General features: G+C 40.1%; 1 protein-coding gene across 8 annotated transcripts in view; it reads left to right on the forward strand.

Moving 5' to 3' along the window:
- Window positions 1-26,766, forward strand: part of PHLPP2 (PH domain and leucine rich repeat protein phosphatase 2) — a 78,583-nt gene that overhangs the window by 26,210 nt on the left and 25,607 nt on the right. For 6 of the 8 annotated variants that reach the window (XM_063797409.1, XM_511230.9, XM_016930129.4 and 3 more), the window contains 7 exons: window positions 6,617-6,807; window positions 12,734-12,859; window positions 15,431-15,585; window positions 17,821-17,967; window positions 18,371-18,601; window positions 20,676-20,878; window positions 25,001-25,061. In XM_063797409.1, the coding sequence (XP_063653479.1) occupies window positions 6,617-6,807; window positions 12,734-12,859; window positions 15,431-15,585; window positions 17,821-17,967; window positions 18,371-18,601; window positions 20,676-20,878; window positions 25,001-25,061 (1,114 nt within the window). Of the gene's footprint in view, window positions 1-6,168; window positions 6,188-6,616; window positions 6,808-12,733; window positions 12,860-15,430; window positions 15,586-17,820; window positions 17,968-18,370; window positions 18,602-20,675; window positions 20,879-25,000; window positions 25,062-26,766 lie in introns of those variants that run through there. The other 2 variants (XM_054669539.2, XM_009431199.5) reach the window with 2 other exon arrangements.

A 26,766-nucleotide genomic window follows, 5' to 3' on the forward strand; every position in this document is an offset into this window, starting at 1 on the left:
TCTTCCATTGTATGGAGTGGACTTGATGTGCGCCACTTCTACCTGGTTCCTAAAACCCCCAGTGTGTGCTTCTCAGGGCTCTGGTGCTCTTTTCCTGTCTGGTGGGCTAGGATGGCAATAATCAGAGCAATAATTGAAGTCAAGTGTGGAAAATTGCAGACCCTGAGTTTCTTTTTTTTTTTTTTTAAATTTTTATTTATTTATTTATTTATTGAGACAGAGTCTTGCTCTGTCGCCCAGGCTTGAGTGCATTGGTGCCATCTCAGCTCACTGCAACCTCTGCCTCTCAAAGATTCAAGCAGTTCTCCTGCCTCAGCCTCCTGAGTGACTGGGATTAGAGGAACCCACCACCACAGCTGGCTAATTTTTGTATTTTTAGTAGAGATGGGGTTTCACCATGTTGGCCAGGTCTCGAATTCCTGACCTCAAGTCATCCGCCTACCTCGGCCTCCCAAAAGTTCTGGGATTACAGGTGTGAGCCACTGTGCCTGGCCAGAACCTGAGTTTTTGAATGACAGTGTTAACCCCTGGCAAAACAGAATGCTCACTTGAATGAATTAAATTCCTGTTGCTTGAGACATTATATTGTTTGCTACAGCCATAGTTAATACAGGATATATACGAAAGTGGCAAAAATATAAAGAGAGCAAGGAAATTATTATAAAAGTCAAGGGAGTGACTGAGGAGTGTAGGGAAGAGGACATGATTCTTACAAGTAGAATTTTTTTTTTTTTTTGAGATGGAGTCTCACTGTGGCCCAGGCTGGAGTGCAGTGTCGTCTAGGCCGGGTGCAATCTCAGCTCACTGCAGCCTCTGCCTCCTGGGTTCAAGCAATTCTCATGCCTCAGCCTCCCAAGTAGCTGGAACTACAGGCACCCACCACCATGCCTGGCTAATTTTTGTATTTTTAGTAGAGACGGGGTTTCACCATGTTGGTCAGGCTGGTCTCGAACTCCTGCCCTCAGGTGATCTGCCCACCTTGGCCTCCTGAAGTGCTAGGATTACAGGCGTGAGCCACTGCGCCCGGCCACATTTAAAATTTTGACTCAGCATTCCCAAGTTGCACAAATAGGTGTTACTAGTGTGTAGTTGATTTGGTAGAATTTGAGAGTACTTATTTCCCTACACCTTTGACAACATCAGGTATCATTTTTCCCCGATTGCAAAAATACTATCTCATGTTAATTTGCATATTTAAAGCTTCTTTGTTAAAATACAGGAGTAACGTGGTAGAAAAACATTCCACCACCCTAATACAATTATTTTTATGATGGTGTATTTTCTTAGTCTTATTTTATATGCATATTTTATATTTTTATTTATTGTTCATATATTTTTGCTTTTAAAACATTGGGTTTTTAACTACACAAGTGTAATATGACTATGGTGTCATTATCTGTGCTGTTTTAATTTGTTACAATCACCTCCTAAGTCCATTAACTGCTCTATAGATAACCACCGTCAATTTGGTGTATATCTGTTCAGAATTTTCCAACTTGATTATTTTTATATAGTATATATTCATAGAACCATATGGATTTTGTTTACATAAATGGTATTATTTGGTATTGGTCTTCATGCTTTTTTCACCCAAGAGTTTGTCTTGGAGATCTTACCTTGTCAGCATTTGCAGAACCATCTTCTGTATGCATTTCTTTTTTTTTTTTTTTTTCTGAGACAGAGTCTCACTCTTGTTTCCCAGGCTGGAGTGCAGTGGCATGACCTCGGCTCACTGCAACCTCCACCCCCCAGGTTCAAGCGATTCTGCTGCCTCAGCCTCCCAACTAGCTGGGATTACAGGTGGCTTACCACCACACCCAGCTAATTTTTGTATTTTTAGTAGAGGCGGGGTTTCACCATGTTGGCCAGGCTGGTCTTGAACTCCTGACCGCAGGTGATCTGACGGCCTCAGCCTCCCAAAGTGCTGGGATTACAGGCATGAGCCACTGTGCCCGGCCCTGTATACATTTCTTTAAGGGGCATAGTATTGGACATCATGTATGCATTATAGTCTGTGTAACCATCTCCTTAGTGATGGACATTTACTTTGTTTCCAGTTTTGGACGGTTAAAACAGCCATTTTAGTAAAATTATCTCTTTATGCACCTGTTTTCCTTCAGAGTGATCTCTAAGAATGAAATTATTGGGTTATAGGTTACTCACGTTTAAAATATTAATAGTTACTACTTCAGAACACTTTTATATCCTGTCAGTATAACAGAGTACCCCTTTGCCTATAACCTTTCAATATTATTAGGCTTTAAAATATTTACTAATCTGATAGATAAAATGATGGTCTTGGCTGGGCACGGTGGCTCATGCCTGTAATCCCAGCACTTTGGGATGCCAAGGCGGGCGGATCACGAGGTCGGGAGATCGAGACCATCCTGGCTAACACAGTGAAACCTTGTCTCTACTAAAAAATACAAAATATTAGCCGGGTGTGGTGGCAGGCGCCTGTAGTCCCAGCTACTCGGGAGGCTGAGGCAGGAGAATGGCGTGAACCCAGAAGGCGGAGCTTGCAGTGAGCCAAGATCGAGCCACTGCACTCCAGCCTGGGCGACAGAGCAAGACTCCGTCTCAAAAATAAAAAAAAAAAATTAAAAAGATGATAGTCTCTTTGTTTAAATTTTTTTCCCGTGATTACTAGTGTGATTGAGAATTATTTCATATTTTTATTGGATCTTTCAGTTTCTTTGAACTACTCATTGATATTTTTGTACATGTTTCTGTTTCTCTTTTTTCATATTGATTTAAAGGACTTCTGCATGTATTCTGAATATATATCTTTTGAGTACTATATTTTTGACTCAATTTTTTTCCAGCCTGTAACTTTTTATTGTGCATAAGTTTAAAGTTTTTATTTAGTCACTGTTTAGTCAATTTATTTATTTTATTTATTTTTTGAGACGGAGTCTTGCTCTGTTGCCCAGGTAGGAGTGCAGTGGCATGATCTCGGCTCACTGCAAGCTCGGCCTCCCAGGTTCAAGCAATTCTCCTGCCTCAGCCTCCTGAGTAGCTGGGATTACAGGCGTCTGCCACCATGCCCAGCTAATTTTTGTATTTTAGTAGAGATGGGATTTCACTATGTTGGTCACGCTGGTCTCAAACTCTTGACCTCAGGTGATCCGGCCAGTCAATTTTAAAAATTATTTTATTTTATTTTATTATTTTTGAGAAGTATTGCTCTGTCACCCAGGCTGGAGTGCAGTGGCATGATCTCAGCTCACTGCAGCTTCTACCTCCCTGGTGCAATCGATTCTCCTGCCTCAGCCTCCCGAGTAGCTGAGATTACAGGTGCCTGCTACCACGCCCAGCTAATTGTTGTGTTTTTAGTAGAGATGGGGATTTTGCCATGTTGGCCAGACTGGTCTTGAACTCCTGGCCTCAAGTGATCCAACTGCCCGGGCCTCCCAAAGTGCTGGGATTACAGTTGTAAGCCACTACACCTGGCCAGATTTTTACTAATATACATATATGATATATTTTGCTAGCTGATAGGAAAGTTTTCTGTCCCTGTTCTCTGGAAAATCAGAGATGTCAAGAAATTGGGGGAAGTCTTTGTGAAGAAGTTGTATTTGAGTTGGTTCTTTAAAAATTGACAACGTTTCACTAAGCAGCAATGAAAAAGAAGGCAGCCGTGGGAGATTAAAAATTTCATTGCATGTTCATGAATCACAGTTAATTTGAGTCCAGATTGTTTTGGGCCATGGGTGCTCCATCAGGAGTTTAGCCGTCATTTGGCAGATGGTAGCAGGAAGTGATGGGATTCAAGTGAGCCCAGGGAAGATCAGTCTGGTGCCAGTGTGGATAGTGATTCAGGTGTGAATTGATAAGGATCTGAACTAGGGAATAGGAAGGAATTGTTCATGTGAGAGACTTTTTGAAGGAGTAATCAGTAAGACTTAATGATTGATTGAAAAGAGAAGTTGAGAAAGCGAACCCAAGAGTTGAAGCTGCTTCTGAGGTTTTGAGCATGGGTGACTTCAGGAGATGAGCTTGAGTTGTGAGAAGGAGCTGCTGCTGTACAGGGATGGTGATGACTTGGTTTAGGCATGTTGATCTTTTTTTTCTTTTGTGAGACAGAGTCTCGCTTTGTCCCCCAGGCTGGAGTGCAATGGTGCGATCTCAGCTCACTGCAACCTCCGCCTCCTGGGTTCAAGCGATTCTCCTGCCTCAGCCTCCTGAGTAGCTGGGATTACAGGCATACGCCACCATGCCTGGCTAATTTTTGTATTTTTAGTAGAGATGGGGTTTCCATGTTGGTCAGGCTGGTCTTGAACTTCTGACCTCGTGATCCGCCCGCCTCAGCCTCCCAAAGTGCTGGGATTACAGGCATAAGCCACTGCTCCTGGCCAGGCATGTTGAATTTTAAGTGATGGTAAACATGTAGTTGGAGATATCTGGATAGTTGGAAATGTGGAACTAGAACTTAGGAATATAGATCTGGGAGAACCAAACTCTCTGAGGAAGGTGGAATTTAGAATACAGTCAGTCGTCCATATCCACAATGGATAAAAAATATTTAAAAAAAATTAAAAAAAAACAAAGAAAAATATGGCATAACAACTATTTACTTAACATTTACATTGTTTTAGATATTATAAGTAATCTAGAGATTATTCAAATTATACAGGAAGATGTGCGTAGGTTATATGCAAATACCATTTCATTTTATATAAGAGACTATAGCATCTGTGGATTTTGGTATCCTTGGGGAGGTCCTGGAATCAATCACTTGCCAATACCAAGGAATGACTGTATAGATGAAAGGATTGACCTAGAATAGAAGGAGAAATGCTTATCATGTATAGTGTATTAATATACAAAGTTTTATTGAATAATACAATTTTAAGGCTTTGAAGTAATCTAGCTCATTTCCTCATATTGTATATGGGAAACACATGGTTAAATAGGCAAAGTGATACCTAAGTTAAATAGGCAAAGTGATACCTAATTAAAATAGGCAAAGTGATACCTAATTGTATAAACAATTAAGTGGCCAGGCGCGGTGGCTCACATTTGTAATCCCAGCACTTTGGGAGGCCGAGGTGGGCAGATCACGAAGTCAGGAGATCGAGACCATCCTGGCTAACACAGTGAAACCCCGTCTCTACTAAAAATACAAAATATTAGCCGGACGTGTTGGCGGGCGCTTGTAGTCCCAGCTACTCGGGAGGCTGAGGCAGGAGAATGGCATGAAGCTGGGAGGCGGGGCTTGCAGTGAGCCGAGATCGCGCCACTGCACTCCAACCTGGGCGACAGAGCAAGACTCCGTCTCAAAAAAAAAAAAAAAAATTATGTAATAATACCAGGAGTACAACCCAGTCTTTCCAACTTCTGGGTTACTGTTTGGACCACCTCATACTGCTACTCCTGCTCATTTCTGTGTATAGTTAGTTGTCCCTTTTTTTTTTTTTTTAAGACACAGGGTCTTACTATGATGTCCAGGTTGGCCTTGAACTCCTGGGCTCAAACAGTCTTCCTGCCTCAGCCTCCTGAGTACCTGGGACTACAGGTGCACACTTCTTTTAATAGTGCTCTTACCAAGAACTTCACGTCTTTTCTGTTATTATGTGCTGTTTTGTTCACTGTATCTCAGTCATGAAGGCCTCTGATGAGAAGTAGAATTTCCACCACCACGATCGGAATAGTTGATTGAAGTACCACCCATAAGCTTTTCCATATTAGTGGCAGAGAGATGGAGGATTATGTACAAAATTAGAGTACTCCTGTAGTTACTAATTTCTTCCTTCTAGGGTAGATTAGTAACAATAGTGGTTGTCATTTATTCCATGTTCTTTTTGTACCTAAAACTATGCTTAGTATTTTATATTCCTTATTTATTTATTTATTTATTTTTTTGAGACAGAGTCTTGCTCTGTCGCCCAGGCTGGAGTGCAGTGGCATGATCTTGGCTCACTGCAAGCTCTGCCTTCTGGGTTCACGCCATTCTCCTGCCTCAGCTTCCTGAGCAGCTGGGACTATAGGTGTCCGCCACCATGCCCGGCTAATTTTTTTGTTTTTGTATTTTTAGTAGAGACGGGGTTTCACCGTGCTAGCCAGGATGGTCTCGATCTCCTGACCTTGTGATATGCCCGCCTTGGCCCCCTCAAAGTGCTGGGATTGCAGGCGGGAGCCACTGCAGCTGGCCATCTTACTTAATTTTTATAAGAATCCTCAGAAGGTAGGTTGTGTTAAGATTCAAACTGTATAAATGAGTAAAGTAAAGCGTAATGAGAATAAATAGTTCAAGGAAACAAAGTGACAGAACCAGCATTCAAATTCAAGTATATCTGACTTCAGAGTTCATGATCTTAACCACTCTACCATACTGCCTTTCTCTGGGTACATAGGAGATACGGCTGTTGGAAGAAGGGTTAATGTAACAATGGCATCCAAAGTACAATTTTGCTTCGTAGACCAAAATTCAAAGGTACTCCTACTGTATATAATTCAGTGATGGACTAGATCTAGTTTTGTCTTAACTATATTGCTTGGTTACTTATATCTATAAATAAGGTTGTTGAATGTTGACACACAATGCTTTCTTTTTCCATTTCTGTATTCTTACACTACTTTAATGGTGGATTCTGAAGTATTATTTCCTTTTCAGAAAAACCATGCCACATGGATCATTTGGATCGAATCCTATTGTCTGGCATCTATAATGTACGCAAGGGAAAGACCCAGCTGCATAAGTGGGCTGAGCGCCTAGTTGTCCTCTGTGGTACCTGCCTTATCGTTTCCTCAGTGAAGGATTGTCAAACTGGAAAGATGCACATTTTGCCTCTGGTTGGTGGAAAGGTAAGACTCACAAAGATGAATTATTTTTCATTTGATCATCTTAATTAAGAAAATATCACATAATGCTTTTCATAGCTTTTATTCATATCTTTTCAAAGAAGCCAGTATGGGCATTATTAAAGATTATATCAGAGACTGTTTCAGAGGTTCAGAGGCTATTATGCCCCAAATCCTGTTGCAGAACTGTCTGTTCAAGACATCCCCACCTCCACTGCTAGGCATTAGATTCTGGGGCTCACAATAGCCAGAGTAGACAGTGGGTGCTACCATTAGAAGCTGCCTTTGGAAATTAGAAGTAGCTGCCAGCATCCATCACCAAATAGATTCTTTCTGGGTTTTTTTTCCCCCCCAATTAAATTAAAACTCAGAGTCTGAGGTAGTCATAAGTTGTGATCCAGCAGCCAGGGAGCCATGCCATTTCTTCCATCTGTCCTAGAGGAGTCTCCATCCCAGGAAAGGAGTTCAGTTGTTAGTCAAACAGAATGAATGACAAATGACCATAAACAGATATGTTAATATTTTTAGGAAGCTATCTATACATGATTTTACTCTGTTTTGAATCTTGACTGTCATAAACCAATCTGAGTTTGTCTGGAAGACTTCCAGACAAAATTACCTCATGAATTCACACTTTGGATCAGGCATCCATTCTGATCCAAATACACAGCAATGTTGATAGAATACATGTATGAAAAAGATAAATAAGCTGGGCGTGGTAGCTTGTGCCTGTAATCCCAGCTACTCAGGAGGCTGAGGTGGGAGGATCACTTGAGGCCAGGAGTTTGAAACCAGCCTGAGCAACATTAGCAAGACCCTGTCTTGGCCGGGTGCGGTGGCTCGTGCCTGTAATCCTAGCACTTTGGGAGGCCTAGGTGGGCGGATCACTTGAGGTCAGGAGTTCAAAACCAGCATGGCCAACATAGTGAAACCCCGTCTCTACTAAAAATAATTTTAAAAAATTAGCTGGGCATGGTGGTGGTTGCCTGTAATCCCAGCTACTTGGGAGGCTGAGGCAGGAGAATCGCTTGAACCTGGGAGGCAGAGGTTGTAGTGAACCAAGATCATGCCATTGCACCCCAGCCTGGGAGACAGAGCAAGACTTCGTCTCAAAAAAAAAAAAAAAAAAAAAAAAAAAGCCAGATGTAGTGGTGTGGCGCCTAAAGTCTCAACTGCTTGGTGGGAGGTTGAGGTGGGAGGAGGATGGCTTGAGCCCAGGAGTTCGAGTTGCTGTGAGCTGTGATCGTGCTACCGTATCCTAGCCTTATGTGACAGAGTGAGTCCCTGTCTCTTAAAAATAAATAAATAAATAAAAATATGAAAAGACCTAGCTGAGCTTAGAAATACAGAATAGAAACATAAAATGATCAGAAGGTCTGTGGGCCTCCTGGGCTCTGGGTCTGAAAGGTTGTGGCAGCCTTGGAATTTGGCTCTTATAAGTATTTAGTAATAGTTTTCTGCTCATAATGGGGGTCCTGGGTTAGTCTTACGGCCTAATGCCAGGCTGATTGGTATCTTTTGTTTCTGCAAGAAAGCTAAAACAATAACTGCCATTAAGCACTGACTGAAACCAAGGCTTATTTCTAGCTGTGGTCCTAAAGAGGTGGGAGAATCCAGTTACATGGCCTTTGACCAGGAAATGAATGAAATCCCTACTAGTTTAATGAATGAGTGTTTGTAACTCCAGTATCAACCATGGGGCAGGAACCCACCACTGTCAGTATGAGGTCTTAGGGGCTGAAGGACAAAGTGAAGAAAGTAAGTAGAATTGCTTGAGAGGGAAAGAGTGAATGAGGACAAGGTTGGGGATTGGTGGAGAGGAAGCAGCAGATAGGGTGAGAGAGAAAATGAACCTACCATTCAAATGAACCTGAAATGTAAACTCCCTCTCACACACATACAAAAAAAAAAAAAAAAAAAAACACAGAGAAATTTAATACTAGGGAGGATTTCCACAAACTCAGCCATCAGAAGATAAACTCACTTCAGATTGAAATGGAAATAAATGAGCAAACATCTTGAAAATAAATGTGTTTAGAATTTTCTAAGAGAGAATGGAAGAACAAAAATGGAAAACAAATTCAGAAATAAGAATATCTGCCTATGAAAGAGCCAAGTAGAATATTGGAAATAAAAATACAGTTACTAAAATTTAAAACTTAAGTGGTTAAACTCTAGATCAGACAAAGAGAGAATTGATGAAGAGCAATTTTGTGTCTTCTGTTTGCTAATAGAATTTTGTTCAGGGTAGCAATATGCCCAGGATCAAAAACTAAATCTTCTAGCGGAACCCTCTTGTAGCTACTGAGATAAACACAGAAGTTTCCTGGAAGGACTTTTGGAAAAGCTCTTTAAAATGAGATAGACTTTTAAAGAGCTTGACCTTTAAAGGTCATAAAGGGATGGCTTGACCCTTTGCCAGTTCCTCAGTGTCAGAGGTGGAGCAGTCATACGATGACTATGAGTTGGCAAACATATGTCCAGCGTAACGTTTGAGGGAGAAGGAGCCTGGGTCCTTGCTGGCCTATGGAGCTGTTAGGCTAGTCCTGGACTGACTCCTCTATTTTTTTTTTAAGCCACTGTTTAGTAGCTGAATGTAATTAACTGATGTACTGAAGAATTTCACAGATAAAAACTATAAAAGAACCCTTCAGAAAGGCTCTGGTATACATCTAATAGGAGTTCTAGAGAAGAGAGAGGAAGAGAAAAGAGAAATAATATCTGAAAAAATAATAGCTGAACATTTTCTAGAAGTGAAGACAAAATGAGTGTTTAGATGTGGCAATGTGTTTATTAAGTAAAATGTGATACACTCGGGGTAAGAGGATAGAGACATCAAATAATCTTAAAATTTATTAGGAAAATTTAACAATAGCCACTAAAATTAGAGGAGGAAAAGAGAATATAGAAGACTTTGTAACGCTAAAATAAGGCAAGAAGAATTGAGAAAAAGGAGCAAAATAACATGTTAAATTTTCACAAATTATAGTGATAGTAATAAATCCGAATATATCAGTAATCATAATGATTGTGATAGTCAGATGTTATTTTAAATACTATTTGCTGTTCATAAGAGACATAATTAAAACTTACTCTTAGAAGGTTGAAGGTGAAATGATGAAAGAATATATACTCATCAAATGGCAATCAAAAGAAAATTGGTGTGGTTATATTAATAGCATATGAGACATTTATATGAAAGTTTATGTGCAACAAAGGACTTGTATTCAGAATATATAAGGAACTTTTGCAACTAAGTAACAAAAAGACAAACCCATTAAAAAACTGGGCCAAAGATTTGAAGAGACCTGTCACCAAAGCAGATATACAGGTAACAAACACATGAAAAGATCTTCAACCTCAGTCATTAGGGAAATGCAAATAAAAATAATAGTGAGATACTGCACACCACTAGAATGGCTGAAATTAAAAGACTGATGAATAACAAGTTTGGCAAATATGCGGAGCAACTGGAACATTTATACATCATGGTAGGAATGAAGTTACTTTGCAAAACAGTTATTCATTTTTTGTAAAATTAAATGTGTGCTTTTCAAATAACCCAGCAATTCTGTTTCTAGTTTTTATCCAAAAGAAATGAACATATGTTCTTTAAAAGACTTGTACATGAATGTTCATAGCAGCTTTATTCATAATGGCTAAAAACTAGAAACAACTTAAATGTTCACTGACTTGTGAAGTGATAAACAAATGTGATATATCTATACCAGGAAATACTGCTAAGCGAAAAAAAAAAGGGAAAGAACTGCTGATACAAGAACAAGGATAAATCTTAACAGCATAATTCTGAGTGAAAGAAGCCAGATACAAAAGTCTATTTATTGAATTATTCAATTTATATGAAATTCTGAAAAAGGCAAAAAATTGTAGTGATAGAAAACAGATCAATGATTGCCAGGGCATGGTGGGGAGGGGGCTGACTGTAAAGGAGCACAGAGGGAAGTTTGGGGGCCATGGGGTTGCACACTGTATTTATTCATTTATAAAAACTCATGAAATTGGTTACTTAGTGAATTAAAAAAAAATCAAGGCCAGGCATGGCACAGTGGCTCACACCTGTAATCCTAGCACTTTGGGAGGCTGAGGCAGGAGAATTGTTTGAGTCTAAGAGTTCAAGACCCCTGGGCAACATAAATGGGACTCTGTCTCTACAAAAAAATAAAAAATTAGCCAGGAACAATGGCAGACACTTGTAGTTCTAGCTACTCAGGAAGCTAAGGCGGGAGGATCACTTGAACCCGTAAGGTTGAGGCTGCATTGAGCCATGATCACGCCATTGTACTCCAGCCTGGGTGAAGAGTGACCTGTCTCAAAAAAAAAACAACAAAAACCAGTGAATTTTATTTTAGGTTATACCTCAGTAAGACTGATCCCCAAAAGGACTTTTTTGTGTGTGTGTTTGAGACAGAGTCTCGCTCTGTCACCCAGGCTGGAGTGCAGTGGCACGATCTCAGCTCACTGCAGCCTCCACCTCCCGGATTCAGGCAGTTCTCCTGCCTCAGCCTCCCAAGTAGCTGGGCCAAAAGGACTTTAATACAAAAAGCATTAGTAGGGATAAAGAGACTCATTACAAAATGATAAAAGGAACATTTTACCATGAATATTTAATAATTCCAAAGTTATATATATGTAACAATATAATTTCAACATCTGTAATACAGAAATTAAAATACTCAGGGAAGTTGACAAATTAACTTACAGTGAGAGATTTACAGATCTGTCTCAGTGTTTGACATTATATGATTCTCTGTACTTTTCAATGTCAAGCATTCCAAAATAAAATATTTAAAAGATTATGCTAAAACAATCAGTATCTATTCTTCATTTCAATAATATTCTTTATTTTGACACAGACTCATTCAGTTGCAATGATTTGTTACTAATGAAAAATGGTTATGTTGTATCACAATTTAATATTGTGAAAATTATTTAATTTTAATGAATCTTTTTAATATGATTCTCTTTTCTGGAAGTATTTTGTTTCTGCCGCTTGGTTCAATCTTCAGTTGGCACAGAAACCTAATGTAAGTTTCCATCTGATTTGCCAAGCTGTGACGTAACAAAGTGAGATACCAGACAAAAAGATGTAAGTGGTTCCATGACTGTAAAAAGACTGCTTCCTCATCAAAGCTATATAGGTTGAGTTTGTTGGAATTTGGGGGAGAATTTCTTTTTTTGTTTGAGACGGAGTCTCGCACTGTCGCCCGGACTGGTATGCAGTGACGCGATCTTAGCTTGCTGCAACCTCCGCCCCCTGGGTTCAAGCGATTCTCCTGCCTCAGCCTCCCAAGTAGCTGGGATTACAGGAGCCCGTGACCACACCCGGCTAATTTTTTGTATTTTTAGTAGAGACAGGGTTTCACTATGTTGATCAGGCTCGTCTCAAACTCCTGACCTCGTGATCTGCCCGCCTCGGCCTCCCAAAGTGCTGGGATTACAGGCGTGAGCCACCACGCCTGGCCGAGAATTTCTTTAAGGAGCTATTTTGTGCTGTGAATTCCTGCCACCGCTCCAATAGGAATGGGGGAGGTTTTTGCCTCTTTTCTCAAGCCTAGTAAAGAGATTTGAATTGGACTGAAGAGGACTCGTTAAGAGTTCCGTGCAGTAAGGGGGACATAGTGGACTGGTATCCTGCTTCCTGACCTGCAAGTCCTGAGGACAAGAGGTGCTATCACCAGCTGCTGGTGATAGAGCAAAAGCACAGCTAATGTGTTGGGATCATTGTGTACTCCTTGGGTGTGTTCATGTGTGACCCATTGGCAGATGGAGGGGGACAAGGAGGGAGAGAGAAAAAATAAAAAATAACTCTATTTTTAAAAATTCAGTTGTTCGTCTTGTGATTGCCTTTTGCTTTTTGACTAGGATTTTTTTTTTAGTGGTTCTGGTTTTCTCCCCTCCTCTTCTTCAGATAGAAGAAGTGAAGCGACGGCAATACTCCCTTGCTTTCAGCTCAGCAGGAGCCCAAGCTCAGACCTATCATATCAGCTTCGAGACTTTGGCCGAGTACCAGCGATGGCAACGGCAAGCATCCAAGGTGAAAAGTGGTAGGATGTTCTGATGTGGAGATAAGAATAGAGAACCCTAGGCTGGGCGTGGTGGCTCACGTCTGTAATTCCAGCACTTTGGGAGGCCGAGGCGGACGGATCACCTGAGTTTGGGAGTTCGAGACCAGTCTGACCAACATGGTGAAACCCTGTCTCTACTAAAATACAAAAAATTAGCTGGGTGTGGTGGTGCGCACCTGTAGTCCCAGCTACTCGGAAGGCTGAGGCAGGCGAATCGCTTGAATCCAGGAGGTAGAGGTTGCAGTGAGCCGACATCGCGCCACTGCACTCCAGCCTGATGACAGAGCAAGACTCTATCTCAAAAAAAAAAAAAAAAGAGTACCCCAAGAGAAATGTATTTTGAAACTGATGGCCGGGTGCAGTGGCTCATGCATGTAATCCCAGCACTTTGGGAGGCTGGGGCAGGTGGATCACCTGAGGTCGGGAGTTTCAGACCAGCCTGACCAACATGGAGAAACCCCGTCTCTACTAAAAATACAAAATTAGCGGGGTGTAGTGGCACATGCCTGTAATCCCAGCTACTCGGGAGGCTGAGCTGCAGGAGAATCGCTTGAACCCAGGAGGCGGAGATTGCAGTGAGCCAAGATCATTCCATTGCACTCCAGCCTGGGCAACAAGAGCAAAAGTCCATCTGAAAAAAAAACAAAAGACAAGAAAAGAAACTGAACTTATTCCCAAGATAGCAAATTATAATTTTTAATTTCCTTTCTAGGCCTTTTCTGAGTATATAATGAGTAAAATCACGGAATTCCACCAGGTCTTTAACTTATTTATATGTGCATAGTACAAAATGCTGTCAAAAATGTTTGCAGGTGCATTTTCCTCTGTACTGTCTGTGGGGGTTAGGGCCTTAGAAGGAATTAAGACACAAAGAGATTTGACCTTTGAAGGAATTGAGATACAATGAGATTTAAATGACCTTCCCTCAACCGTAATAGTCAGTGATAGATGGATTTATTCCATAACTTGGGTCCCAGTGCTTCTTGGTATGCATATGTTCAGAACAGCCTTGGTGAATGACTTCAAATGTGCAGTTATTGATGGGACAGTGACCTCTAATGCTACCACAAACCATTATTCCTATATGCCAAGGATAATTAGTCTTTCAACATAATTTCTGCACTTTAGCCTTTGAAAAGCAATAAAGTGTATTGTGATTTCCAAATTCTCTTTTTCTTCTAGCCATCTTTGCAGGATTTTGTATAAGAGATTGTTATAGTATAAGGACGTGCCATCAAAACATGAATGACTTTTCTTTTCCTTTTTTTTTTTGGAGACAGAGTCTCACTGTCACCCAGGCTGGAGTGCAGTGGTACAGTCTTGGCTCACTACAACCTTTGTCTCCTGGGTTCAAGCAGTTCTCCTGCCTCAGCCTCTGGAGTAGCTGGGATTACAGGTGTGCGCCATCACGCCCAGCTAATCTTTGTATTTTTAGTAGAGACAGGGTTTCACCATGTTGGCCAGGCTGGTCTCGAACTCCTGACCTCAGGTGATCCGCCCGCCTTGGCCTCCCAAAGTGCTGGATTATGGTGTGAGCCACCACGCCTAGCCATGAATGACTTTTCTAGTGATATATTGTTTCTTTTTTTAGATCAATTTTTATAACCCATATTATATTAGCATAATATTATAGAACTATCAAGCTTGTTTTGATTTTATTGACTATTTTACAGTTATATTGTGTTGGCTATAAAATCTGGCTATAAAACTAGTCCCAGTTTTAAGTACCTATTCCATTCTTCTGCCCTTTTAAAGAGAAGTTAATATTTTTTGAGTGTCTTTTGCATGTTTAGCAGTGTGCTGTATGCTTGGTTATTTACTTTTATCCTCAAAACAGATGAAGAAACTGCTGATAAGTAGCAGAGCTAGTGTGGCTACAGAAGGCCATGTCTTTTCATATCACACTGCCTCTTAAAGTTTTTTCCATTTATTTCGAATCATCTTAAGATAACTTCTTGCGACGGGGTGCTGTGACTCACGCCTGTAATCCCAGCACGTTGGGAGGTTGAGGTGGGTGGATTACCTGAGGTCAGGAGTTCGAAACCAGCCTGGCCAACATGGTGAAACCCCGTCTCTACTAAAAATACAAAAATTAGCCTGGCGTGGTGGCACAGGAGAATTGCTTGAGCCCAGGAGACGGAGGATGCAGTAAGCTGAGATTGTGCCACTGCACTCCAGCCTGGCTGACAGAGCAAGACTCTGTCTCAAAAAAAAAAAAAAAAAAAAACCCAAAAACAAAACAAACAAAAAAGATTACTTCTTGCATGAAGTGTTAACTTTCCATCTTTAATGATATGTGTTTTTTTTTAACCTTGTACTTATAGAGACTTTATAATTTATACCCTTGTTTTTCAAGCAGCTTATGGTTTTAGGAAAAAGTAAAAATTAACTGGTATTTATAAATGAATAATTGGATCTTATTGCCTTTTTTTCACTATCTTTTTAATCAGTGTCTTTTTGTGTAAATGCCATTCCATTCTTTGCTGGGTGATAGACATCCAGTACTAGCTCAGAAGGCTCTTCTCTTTGACATTATTCAGGTGGTGTCCCAGCGAATCAGTACCGTGGATCTCTCGTGTTACAGCCTCGAGGAGGTTCCTGAGCATCTCTTCTATAGTCAAGATATTACCTACCTCAACTTGCGACACAACTTCATGCAGTTAGAAAGACCCGGAGGCCTCGATACACTCTACAAGTATGTGGAGAATGGGTTTCCAGACTAACCTGTTAAAACCAACTCATAATCAGTATCTTATGGCTTCTACCTGCTACCATTGTATGTATATTCTAAAATTTCCCCTCCCTTTTGAAGAGGAAGTAAAAATGTTTATTCACAGAGTTCTCCTACCTGCCCTTTCCCCCCATAAAACAGAAGATTGATGTAAATGTTCTGTGAGCTTCTGTTGATCTGGGTAATCTTTTCATGTGAATCATTGACACCGATGTATGATCTGCTGCCAAGTTACATCAAGAGATTTAGTATACGGGAAATTTTTGAATTAGAAGTATAAAATTTCAGTAACTTAAAGGAGATAGTCCTAATTATAAGACTTTCACTCTGAGAGACAAGGCTCTATCTTCTCTTTGTACCTTCCACTGCCAACTCTTATGCGTTTAGTCAGCTGTGAAGCTTCTCTGTTCTAATACAGGAACCATTTTAGCCCTACAGTACTATGACCTACTTGTTATTCCATGTCCTTTATTAAAATATATACCCCATTCCCACACTCCACTCATCCCACCTCATTCCTCCACTTAAAAATGGACGCAGTGAATAAATATGTGTTGTAAGTAATTGTCTGGGCTTCTGGAGGAGAAGGGAGAAATTGGAAATTAAAGCATTCAAAGTGATTTAAATTAGATGGTGACTAAAAAGATAATATACATTAAAATGACATATTTTACGTACTTCCTTAATAGCTAATAATTCTAATGTCCAGAAAATGTTGTTTTTTTAATCTCATCTGATAATTGTTTTAGAAAGTGTTTCAAGTATAAGCCTCTGTTTAGTAATGAGGTAGTTATTTTAGTAATATTGGCATGTAAAAATGAAAACAAGCAATAATTTTAAGGAAGTTGGTTTCTAGCATTTCTTTGTGAGTTGCTATGAAAAAGAATTAGTCCAGTTTGAGGGCTGTATCATAAATTCTGAATTTAAAGCACCAAGCCAAAGGAATAATCAGTAATCAAGGTTAGGTCATCTGGAAATCAGAAGTTGAAAAATTGGAAGAGAAGCGTTACAGTGAGGTACCAGGGATTCAAATCTAGAAGCAGGTGATAGATCATCATCATGGAGAACATCTCAGCCTTACCATCTTGCGCTTGTATAATAACGAAGTATCCTACTCCCCAGTGGAATTACCAGAGTCTCTCATAAAAAGTTCTTAGTAATGAAACCTTTAACATCTTAATTATAATACAGTGGATATCAAGAAGAAACCCAGGAGATCCATTTTATAACAATGCTATCTCTGGGTAAGACAATATAGATAATTTTACTTCCATGAACAAAATAGAAGCACTAAAAATTATTTTGTGTTGTGTATCAGGTCACATAATGATAAAATGCTGTCACATTTGTATTTTCAAGCTCTAACTGGTTTATTCATTTTATGTGACATTTTAGCCAACATAATTTCAGTATGAAAGTAGAAGTTGCTTATAAATGGGATTTGATCTACATATTTGTTAGCTGTTGCTCTGTCTATGAGTTGATTAATTCTTGCAAGGATTTTGTATATTACATGTAGAAATTTAATAATGGAAAAAGATTTCAAGCATATCAAGTATGAAGAAATACAAAAGAATTGTACCAGCAAGAGCTGTTCTTCAAGATTGTCTACCTTTTTTTTTTTTTTTTTTTTTTTTTTTTTTTTTTTTTTTGAGACGGAGTCTCACTCTGTGGCCCAGGCTGGAGTGCAGTGGCGCAATGTCGGCTCACTGCAAGCTCCGCCTCCCGGGTTGATGCCATTCTCCTCCCTCAGCCTCCCAAGTAGCTGGGACTACAGGTGTCTGCCACCACGCCCGGCTAAATTTTTCTGTTTTTTAGTAGAGACGGGGTTTCACCAAGTTAGCCAGAATGGTCTCGATCTCCTAACCTCGTGATCCACCTGCCTCGGCCTCCCAAAGTGCTGGGATTACAGGTATAAGCCACTGCACCCGGCCAAGATTGTCTTCCTTTTTAAGGAGAAAAGAGAGCTCCTGTAATGCTAGATGTGGTTTCCTTCATCACATGGACTGTGCATTAGTCATCTTGGTGTCCTCTGTCCCCACTCAGTGTTTGATATGCAGCAAGTGCTCAATAAGTATTTTTGGAATAAATTCTATTATAGACATTTAAAATAGATATCAAAGGCCATTGATGTCCCTTGTAAAGATACAGTAATAGATGTATTGAAATGCAATACCCATTTTTGCCTTTGCTCTTTAGATTTTCTCAACTGAAGGGCCTGAACTTGTCCCATAATAAACTTGGGTTGTTTCCTATATTGTTATGCGAGATCTCTACCCTGACTGAGCTCAACCTTTCCTGTAATGGATTTCATGACCTACCAAGTCAAATTGGCAATCTGCTAAAGTAAGTAACTTTTACTAGATTCCTCTTTTCCCTTGCAGAATAAGGAACTTGCCTGGGGTTTGGAATGAAGGTAGTATCTTGAACTCTTGCAGTGAACTGTATCATGTACTACTTAGGATTCTAGTCAGCAGCAGTTTTTGACCTCAGAGATATACCTGCCCATAGCAGTGACTGATCCCTTAGCTTCAACAGCAGCGGTCTTAACTCTTTTAATGTTGGAGGGACCATTTGTTTAAGTTGTGTGTAAATCATCTATTAAGTCTGCATAGATGGAGAGTTAGGACACTTTACTATTTTGGGATTTATAATAAATTAGTGACATAAATCAGAATCCCTAACTCTGATTCTGTGCATTCCAGTGAAACCTTTCATAAAGTAGACTTGTTTTGTTTTCTTCCTATAGTCTTCAAACCCTCTGTCTTGATGGCAACTTTCTGACTACTTTACCTGAAGAATTGGGAAATCTACAACAGCTTTCCTCCTTGGGAATTTCCTTCAACAACTTTAGTCAAATTCCTGAGGTTTATGAGAAACTCACTATGTTAGATAGAGTGGTTATGGCAGGAAATTGCCTGGAAGTCCTGAACTTAGGGGTGCTGAATAGGATGAACCATATCAAGCATGTGGATTTAAGGTAAGGTTATTCTTTACCACAGCTTCCTTTAAATTGACTCTGGTGGACCTTTATGTCTTCTGCTTATGAAGATTTGTTTAAAACATTAGGGTTTTTAAAATTTTGTTGTTGTTTTGAGACAAGGTCTCACTTTGTCACCCAAGCTAGCATACAGTGGCACGTTCTCGGCCCACTGCAGTCTTGACCTCCCGTTCTCAGGCGATTCTCCCACCTCAGCCTGAGTAGTTGGGACTTCAGGTGCGCACCACGAGGCCTGGCTAATTTTTTTCTACTTTTAGTAGAGATGAGGTTTCACCATGTTGTGCAGGCTGGTCTCGAACTCCTGGACTCGAGCAGTCCACCCACCTCAGCCTCCCAAAGTGCTGGGATTACAGCCACCACACCTGGCCCATAACTTTAGGTTTTTTGAATAGTGTAGAAATACATGTTTTCAAAGGTGTAGTAAGACTTTATCACTCAGTAGCAGAGAGATTAAGGATCAGGTAGTTGTACCATGTGATAGAGACTATCAAATTGCCTTTGACAAAGATTGTTTTCACTTACCCTCCCATCAGTGTATATTTTTTATTTTAAAATTTTTTTATAGAGATGGGGTCTTGCTGTGTTGCCCAGGCTGGTCTTGAACTCCCTGGCTCAAGTAATCCTCCTGCCTTGGCCTCCTAAAGTGTTGGGATTACAGGTGTGAGCCAGTGTGCCCGACCCCTCCACCATTTTATGAGAATTCCCATTTTCTCACATCTTTGTCAGTATTGGATTTTAGCATTTCTTTTTATTTATCATCAGTCTAGTAGGTTGAAAAAAGTATTTCATTGTTTTAATCAACGTTTATTTACATAGCAGTGAGGTTGAACATCTTTTTATATGTATATTAGTAGTTTGTAGATTTCCATAAATGACCATTTTTCTGTTGAGTCATTGGGTTTCTTCTTGATACCCATTGTATTACAATTAAAATGTTAAGGGTTTCATTACTAAGAACTTTTTATGAGAGTTTTATTTTCTAGTCATAATATTTTCCTAAAGGAAGCTGGTAAAAAGACACCTACTGGATGTTCTGTTATTTACAGTAAGCCATTGATGTAGCTTGTAAAGACAGTAAGAGAGTTTTTTTTTTTTTTTAACCACACTGTAGATTTAAGAGAGAGATTTATAGAAATACAGGAAAGTGAGAATAGACCTGCATCAATTAAATCATATACTTGTGTAGAAAAAACCCAGAGGTCATTTTCTATAATTTGCCTTTGAACTCTTCCATATATATATATGTATGCAGATTATTTCCTTGTCTGTTAATTAATTTTATGTTTGAACCTTAGCTCTAGAGATAGAGCAGGCATAGCAACAGGAAGAAGTATGGCTCCATCCTTATACTCTGGACATGGTACTGTTGTGACTGCTTTGCTACTCACTGACTCAAAAGGTTGTGTTCATCTTCCTGTTCCTTTGTCCTACTTAGTGCCCACCTGACATTATTAGGTATTTGGATATAAGTGTTTAACTGTTCGTAGATGTGGCCTCTTTTTTCCTTCTCTTTATTAATTTGTATATGTATTTGCCAATTTGGATTGTCTAACTTAGCTGTACCTTGAGTTATTCATCAACTGTAATTATTTATATAGTACCTTGCAAAATGAGGCGAGTAGTGAAATTCTTAAATTGTTTAGGAAACAGAGAAAGGGGGCCGGGCACAGTGGCTCATGCCTGTAATCCCAGCACTTTGGGAGGCCGAGGCAGGCAGATCATCTGAGGTTAGGAGTTCAAGCCTGGCCAACATGGTGAAACCCCATCTCTACTAAAAATACAAAAAATTAGTCTGGCATGGTGGGGGTGATTCTAATCCCAGCAACTTGGGAGGCTGAAGCAGGAGAATCGCTTTAACCTGGGAGGCAGAGGTTGCAGTGAACCGAGATCACGCCATTGCACTCCAGCCTGCGCAACACAGCGAAACTCTGTCTCAAAAAAAAAAAAGGAAACAGAGAAAGGGATCATACCTGTCCTATTTTTTATTTTTATTCTGGTAAGCACATTTAATAGACTCTTATTTATGATTATTTTCTTGTTTCTGCATATTAAGGATGAACCATTTGAAAACCATGGTTATTGAAAATCTGGAGGGAAATAAACACATCACCCACGTGGATCTGCGGGACAACCGACTGACTGACTTGGATCTTAGCTCCTTATGCAGCTTGGAACAGCTGCACTGTGGGCGGAATCAGCTGAGGGAGCTAACACTCAGTGGCTTTTCCCTTCGGACCCTCTATGCCAGTTCCAACAGTGAGTTTTCTATGCAGCCTTTTGTTTTTTCTCTTTCAGCTGTTGTCAGTGCTTTCTGAGAACAGTGACACCTGTGGTGTTCCTCAGCCACTCTGCAGGATGGGGTTTGTGGCTCATTGAGGCGAAGCTTTATCTCTTCACTTTGCTGTCAATACTTAAGTGGTTGCAGTGTGCATAAAAAGACATGGCAGGATACTTTGAGCTTTACTAATTGAGCATAATAAGAGGCATTCCACAGAATAGTGGTGGTGGGGAGGTGGGCAAGCATGTTCAAAACAGAGCATCAATAATAGTCTAAAACAGGTTGGCAAACTATACCCCAGGACTGCATCTGGCCTGCCACCTCTTTTTTTATGGCCCATACGGAATGGTTTTTACATTTTTCTAATGGTTGGGTAAAAAAAAAAGTCAAAAGGAGAATTTTGTGGCCAATCATGGGGGCTCATGCCTGTAATCCCAGCACTTTGGGAGGCTGAGGTGGACTGATCACCTGAGCTCAGGAGTTCGAGATTAGCCTAGGCAACATGGTGAAACCCCATTTCTACAAAAAATACAAAAGTTAGCCAGCATGGTGGCAAACCTGTGGTCCCAGCTACTCAGGAGGCTGAGATGGGAGGATCACTTGAGCCTGGAAGGCAGAGGTTACAGTGAGCTGAGACCGTGCCATTGCATGTTCTCATGAGAGAACTGGGTGAGACTTGTGAGACCCCATCTCAAAAAAAGAAAGAAGAATTTTGTGACATGTGAAAATTACTATGAAATTCAGGTTTCTATGTTTCTGAATGAAGTTGTACTGGAATGCAGCCTCAGTGGTTTGCTTGCATATTGTTTATACATTCTTGCTCTTGTGCTACAGTGGCAGAATTGAATAGTAGTAAGAGAGACTGTGATATGGTCCGCAAAGCCTAAAATGTTTACTATTTAGCCTTTTACAGAAAAAGTTTGCCAATTCGTAGTTTAAAAGCTTGTGTAGCCTCAGTGCTAGAATGAGAAGCCACTGATTTCAATAGTGATTTGCTCTAAGAATATTTTTCAGTGAAAAGGTCCTCATATTTGTCGAGGCCATTCTTTTTATGGAAAGTTCTTTACCTTTCTTTACTTTTGATATGTGTTTAAGGAAGGAAAGGAAAATAGGTTAAATTTTACTGTCAGAAAAATGCAAATTTAAATAATAACATTTTATACTCATCACATTAAAAAAAAGGTAATTCTGAGTGTTTCCAGAGGCGAGGAGAAGCATCTTCCTGAGCACTCACACACTGCCAGTGAGAGGTGACTGGTAAAACCACCCCAGAGAGTAATGTGACAGTGTTAGAGATGTCGAGACACACACATACCATATTCTAGAAGTTTCCTGATTGGGATATATCCCAAAGACACCCACATGTGCACAAGGAGATGTATAACAGATTGTTTATCACTTTCTGTGAGCATGAAAAAGTAGGATTTTGAGACGGAGTCTAGCTCTGTTGCCCAGGCTGGAGTGCAGTTGCCTGGTCTCAGCTCACTGCAACCTCTGCTGCCCAGGTTCAAGCGATTCTCTTCTCTTAGCCTCCTGAGTAGCTGGGATTACAGGAGTGTGCCACCATGCCCATCTAATTTTTGTATTTTTAGTAGAGACACAGTTTCACCATATTGGCCTTGCTGTTCTTGAACTCCTAACCTCTAGTTAGCTGCCCACCTCAGCCTCCCAAAGGGTTGGGATTACAAGTGTGAGCCATTACACCCGGCCTAAAAGTAGGATTATTAATAGGAAAATGGGCAAATCGGTAGTGATATATTTATGCAATAGAATATTGCACAGCAGTGAAAATGAATGTACTAAAGCTTTGCATGGTAATATGGATAAATTGCAAACTTTTTTTTGAGCAAGGAAAAGTGCATAATTAAATGTATATTGTGATAGTTATATCAAAATTTAAAACACTCACAGAAATATTGTTTTCTTCGTTATAAATATGCCATAACTATGAAAGAATACATGAGAGTGATGAAAACCATATTCAAGATGATGTTTACTCTTGGTATGTGTGGTATTTTAATTCTTTAAAAAAAAAAAAAAAAGTCTGGGCCGGGCACAGTGGCTCAAGCCCGTAATCCCAACACTTTGGAGGCCTAGGTGGGCAGATCACCTGAGGTCAGGAGTTCAAGACCAGCCTGGCTAATATGGTGAAACCCCGTCTCTACTAAAAATACAAAAAATTAGCTGGGCATGGTGGCGCGTGCCTGTAATCCCAGCTATTCGGGAGGCTGAGGCAGAAGAATTGCTTGAACCCAGGAGGTGGAGGTTGCAGTGAGCCAAGATCATGCCATTACACTCCAGCTTGGGCAACAAGAGCAAAGCTCCATCTCAAAAAAAAAAAAAAAAAGTCTGCCACATATAAAGCAGAATGTAGGTTTGTTAAAAGCTATATGATAGGTGAAAGAGGGTTCATTATTTTATTCTCTTTATTTTTCTGTATCTGTAAACTAGATTATACAGATAAAAGTTGAGGACTTCTGTTTGCGTTGCCTTTTATTATGTTATAGAAGCTTCAAATTGTAGCTTAGATTAATTGCTTGGTCAGAAGAGTGTTAAAACTGGTGAGTGTTGACTTATGCTGTTTATAGATGCCTGACATCGTAGTAAGTCCTAGCTGTGGAGATTTTTGTTATCAGGCCCATCCCTATCCTTAATGTGTCTAAACAGTGAATTCCTGGCCCTACTGGAAAAGACCTCATCAACAGGCACACAGTCCTAAATATTTACTCTTTGTAAATATTTAAGAATATACAAATAAATGAAATATTTTAATAGTATTTAAATACCTAAATACTATGAGTCACCAGGATTCTATCACAGCAGTTAACTGAACAGGGCTTGTTTGAGGTCTGCTACTCCGTTTACAAAATCCTTAAATTCTACAACCTGGAGGAATTCACATAAAAACTTGAAGTTTTGATGCCTCAAAGTCAAGAACTCTGCTTTACAAAAAGAAGTTATCGAAACGTGATCAGTTAATATAGGGAAAGCACTGAACTTGACTAGTCATCAGGGATATGCAAATTGAAACTCCTGCGTGGCACCACTATACACCTACCAGAATGACTAGAATGGAAAGGCCTAAAAATCCCAGGGGCAGCTGCTGGAGTGTAAATTGGTACAACCACTTTGGAAAACTGTTCAGTAGTATCTGCTAAGGTGAACAGAAACATACCCTGTACCCAGCAGTGCCTCTTCTAGGCTTATGTTCAATATAAGGACTTATATTAGTCCACAAAAGACACGGACAAATATGTTCATAGAAGTACTATTCATAGTAACTGCAGACTGGAAAAGACTTAACATGTCATCAACTCTAAAATGGGCAAATAAATTGTGGTATATTCACATAAAATAATTTTTTACAGGCATGAGAATAAATGAACTATAATCATATGCAACTGTATAAACAAATCCTGTAAACATATTGTGGAGTGAATGAAGCCAGACAAGTAAATTATACATACTGTGTGCATATATTTATGTAGATAGGCAGAAATAATTATACATACTGCATGCATATGTTTACATAGATAGGCAAAAGTAATTATACATACCGCATGCATATATTTATGTAGACAGGTAAAAGTAATTTGGTACTTGGAGTCAGGACTCCTTGAGGGGAAGTGACTGGAAAGGGAAACATGGGGCAGTTCCCAGGGAGCTGGTAATGTTCTGTTTCTTGATCTGGGTGTTGGTTCCACTAGTGTGTTCAGTTTGTGAAAATTTACTGAATTGTTGCACTCTTCTGTATTTTTGTTATACTTCAATTAAAAGTTAAAATATTGCCAGTAAAAGTCTAATTGTTTTTATCAAGTTAAAAAGCTAAGTAGTTACTGTTAACATTTAACTACTGCTTAATATTGTATAAAGGCAGTGCAGTACACAGGATTCTTCAATTAGCTGTTACATTTGTTTTTCAAGACAAATTGGGATCAGTTAGTCAAAGTGAGTTTTCAGTAGTTTTTGTCTTTAGCTCATCTTGGTAGAATACATCAGTTTTCTCTCTGGTGATTTCACTAAGCTACTTTTCCATTGTCAGCTCTCAGTTACTTTCTTTTTTAGAGGATGTCACTAACACCTGTTTGTTTTTGGATTAGGGCTGACAGCAGTGAACGTCTATCCAATACCCAGCCTGCTCACTTCCTTGGATCTCTCCCGGTGAGTGTCTTTCGTGAGGGTGGCGCTTGCTTCTTACTATTTAAGAGATACATGTGGATTCTTTGGCAGTTTTGATGTACAAGAAATCTAAGTATTTTGAAATACTTGGATAACCTGGAAAAAGGAGAAAGGATGAATGGACGAATAAGTTTAATAGCTTTACTGTATAAAGGAAGGATTCTCTTGAAATAGTAAGGTGTCTGTGAATTACTCTTTTCTTAAAGACTATAGATGTAGGATGAGATGCAAACAAAGAAGACCTGTTATCTTCAAGGCACTGATTCCCGTTTAGTCAGTTGGAATCAGATAATTCTTGATTTTTAGATAGTGGGTGTTTGTTTGTTTGTTTGTTTGAGACGGAGTCTTGCTCTGTCGCCCAGGCTGGAGTGCAGTGGCGTGATCTCGGCTCACTGCAAGCTCTGCCTCCCAGGTTCACGTCATTCTCCTGCCTCAGCCTCCCGAGTAGCTGGGACTAAAGGCGCCCACCACCACGCCCGGCTAATTTTTTGTATTTTTAGTAGAGATGGCGTTTCACTGCGTTAGCCGGGATGGTCTGGATCTCCTGACCTTGTGATCTGCCTGCCTTGGCCTTCCAAAGTGCTGGGATTACAGGCGTGAACCACCGAGCCCAGCCAGATAGTGGGTTTTTAAAATATTATTTAATTTTTTTGTACTCCTATAACTCATGTTGGTCTTATTTTTGAAGGGACATTAATTATATTCAGGATTTTATTACTTTTTATTCATTTATAACCACTGTTGGGCATTCTGGGTTCAGCAGTAGAGTTTTGCAGTCTAGTGGCAAGATGAACAATCAAACAAGCAGTGACAGGGCAGCATCCTAAGTGCTGTGAGTACAGGGTGCCCAAAGCAGATCAAAGGGGCAGTGGGCAGGGTCCTATTTGGTCAGGGTTGTTGTGAAGACTGAGTGAGATGATAAATGCAAAATGCATAGGATAGTACCTGACGTGTAGTCATCTCAAGAAATACTAACTGTTGTAGCCAGGTTTCTTTTTGTTGATTTCGTTACTTTATCATTATCATTTTAAGCTAACGTTTTAGATTCGCTTCCATTTCTTCCTGCTTATCTTCCCAGCAATACCCCAGCATGGATCAGTACTAAAATTTTACCTTTTCCGTTGAGCTTGATCATTGCCGAAGAAAATCACATCCAAGTAGACACCACTACAAACTCAAAATTTCCAACCTCATCTGGAGCTTATTGGTTCTTTGTCTTGCCAGCTCCTTCCAGTGTCCTCAGCATCTACCTCCCTCAGTGTCCCCCTCCCCAGTCTCCTCCATGCTGGAACTTAGCTTCCTACTTGATTGGGAAAATAGAGGCCATTGTGGGCAATTTCCCTCAGCTTCCAAACACCCACCTTGCTTGAATTTATATAGATGCGTATTCATTCTCAGCTTCTCTCCTCTGTTCATGGCCAGTCCAGCTGTCTGTGCCTGTGACTCCTCCACTCCCACTGCCCTGGACCTTGCTCTGTTCGTCGTCATTATTGTCCTCCTCTCTCCCCCTCCTCTTCCCCTCCTCTCGTGTGTGTGTGTGTGTGTGTGTGTGTGTGTGTGTGTGTTTGTGTGTGTTTTCAGCCTCTTTTTTCTTAGTCTGTACACATACTTTGTCTCTTCTGTCATAACAAAGTTCCCTTTACCTCACAATCCCCCTAGCTATTTTCTTAATTCCTTTCTTCCCCCT

Source organism: Pan troglodytes, chromosome 18 (genome assembly GCF_028858775.2).
Source record: "Pan troglodytes isolate AG18354 chromosome 18, NHGRI_mPanTro3-v2.0_pri, whole genome shotgun sequence".
NCBI classification, from domain to species: Eukaryota; Metazoa; Chordata; class Mammalia; order Primates; family Hominidae; genus Pan; species Pan troglodytes.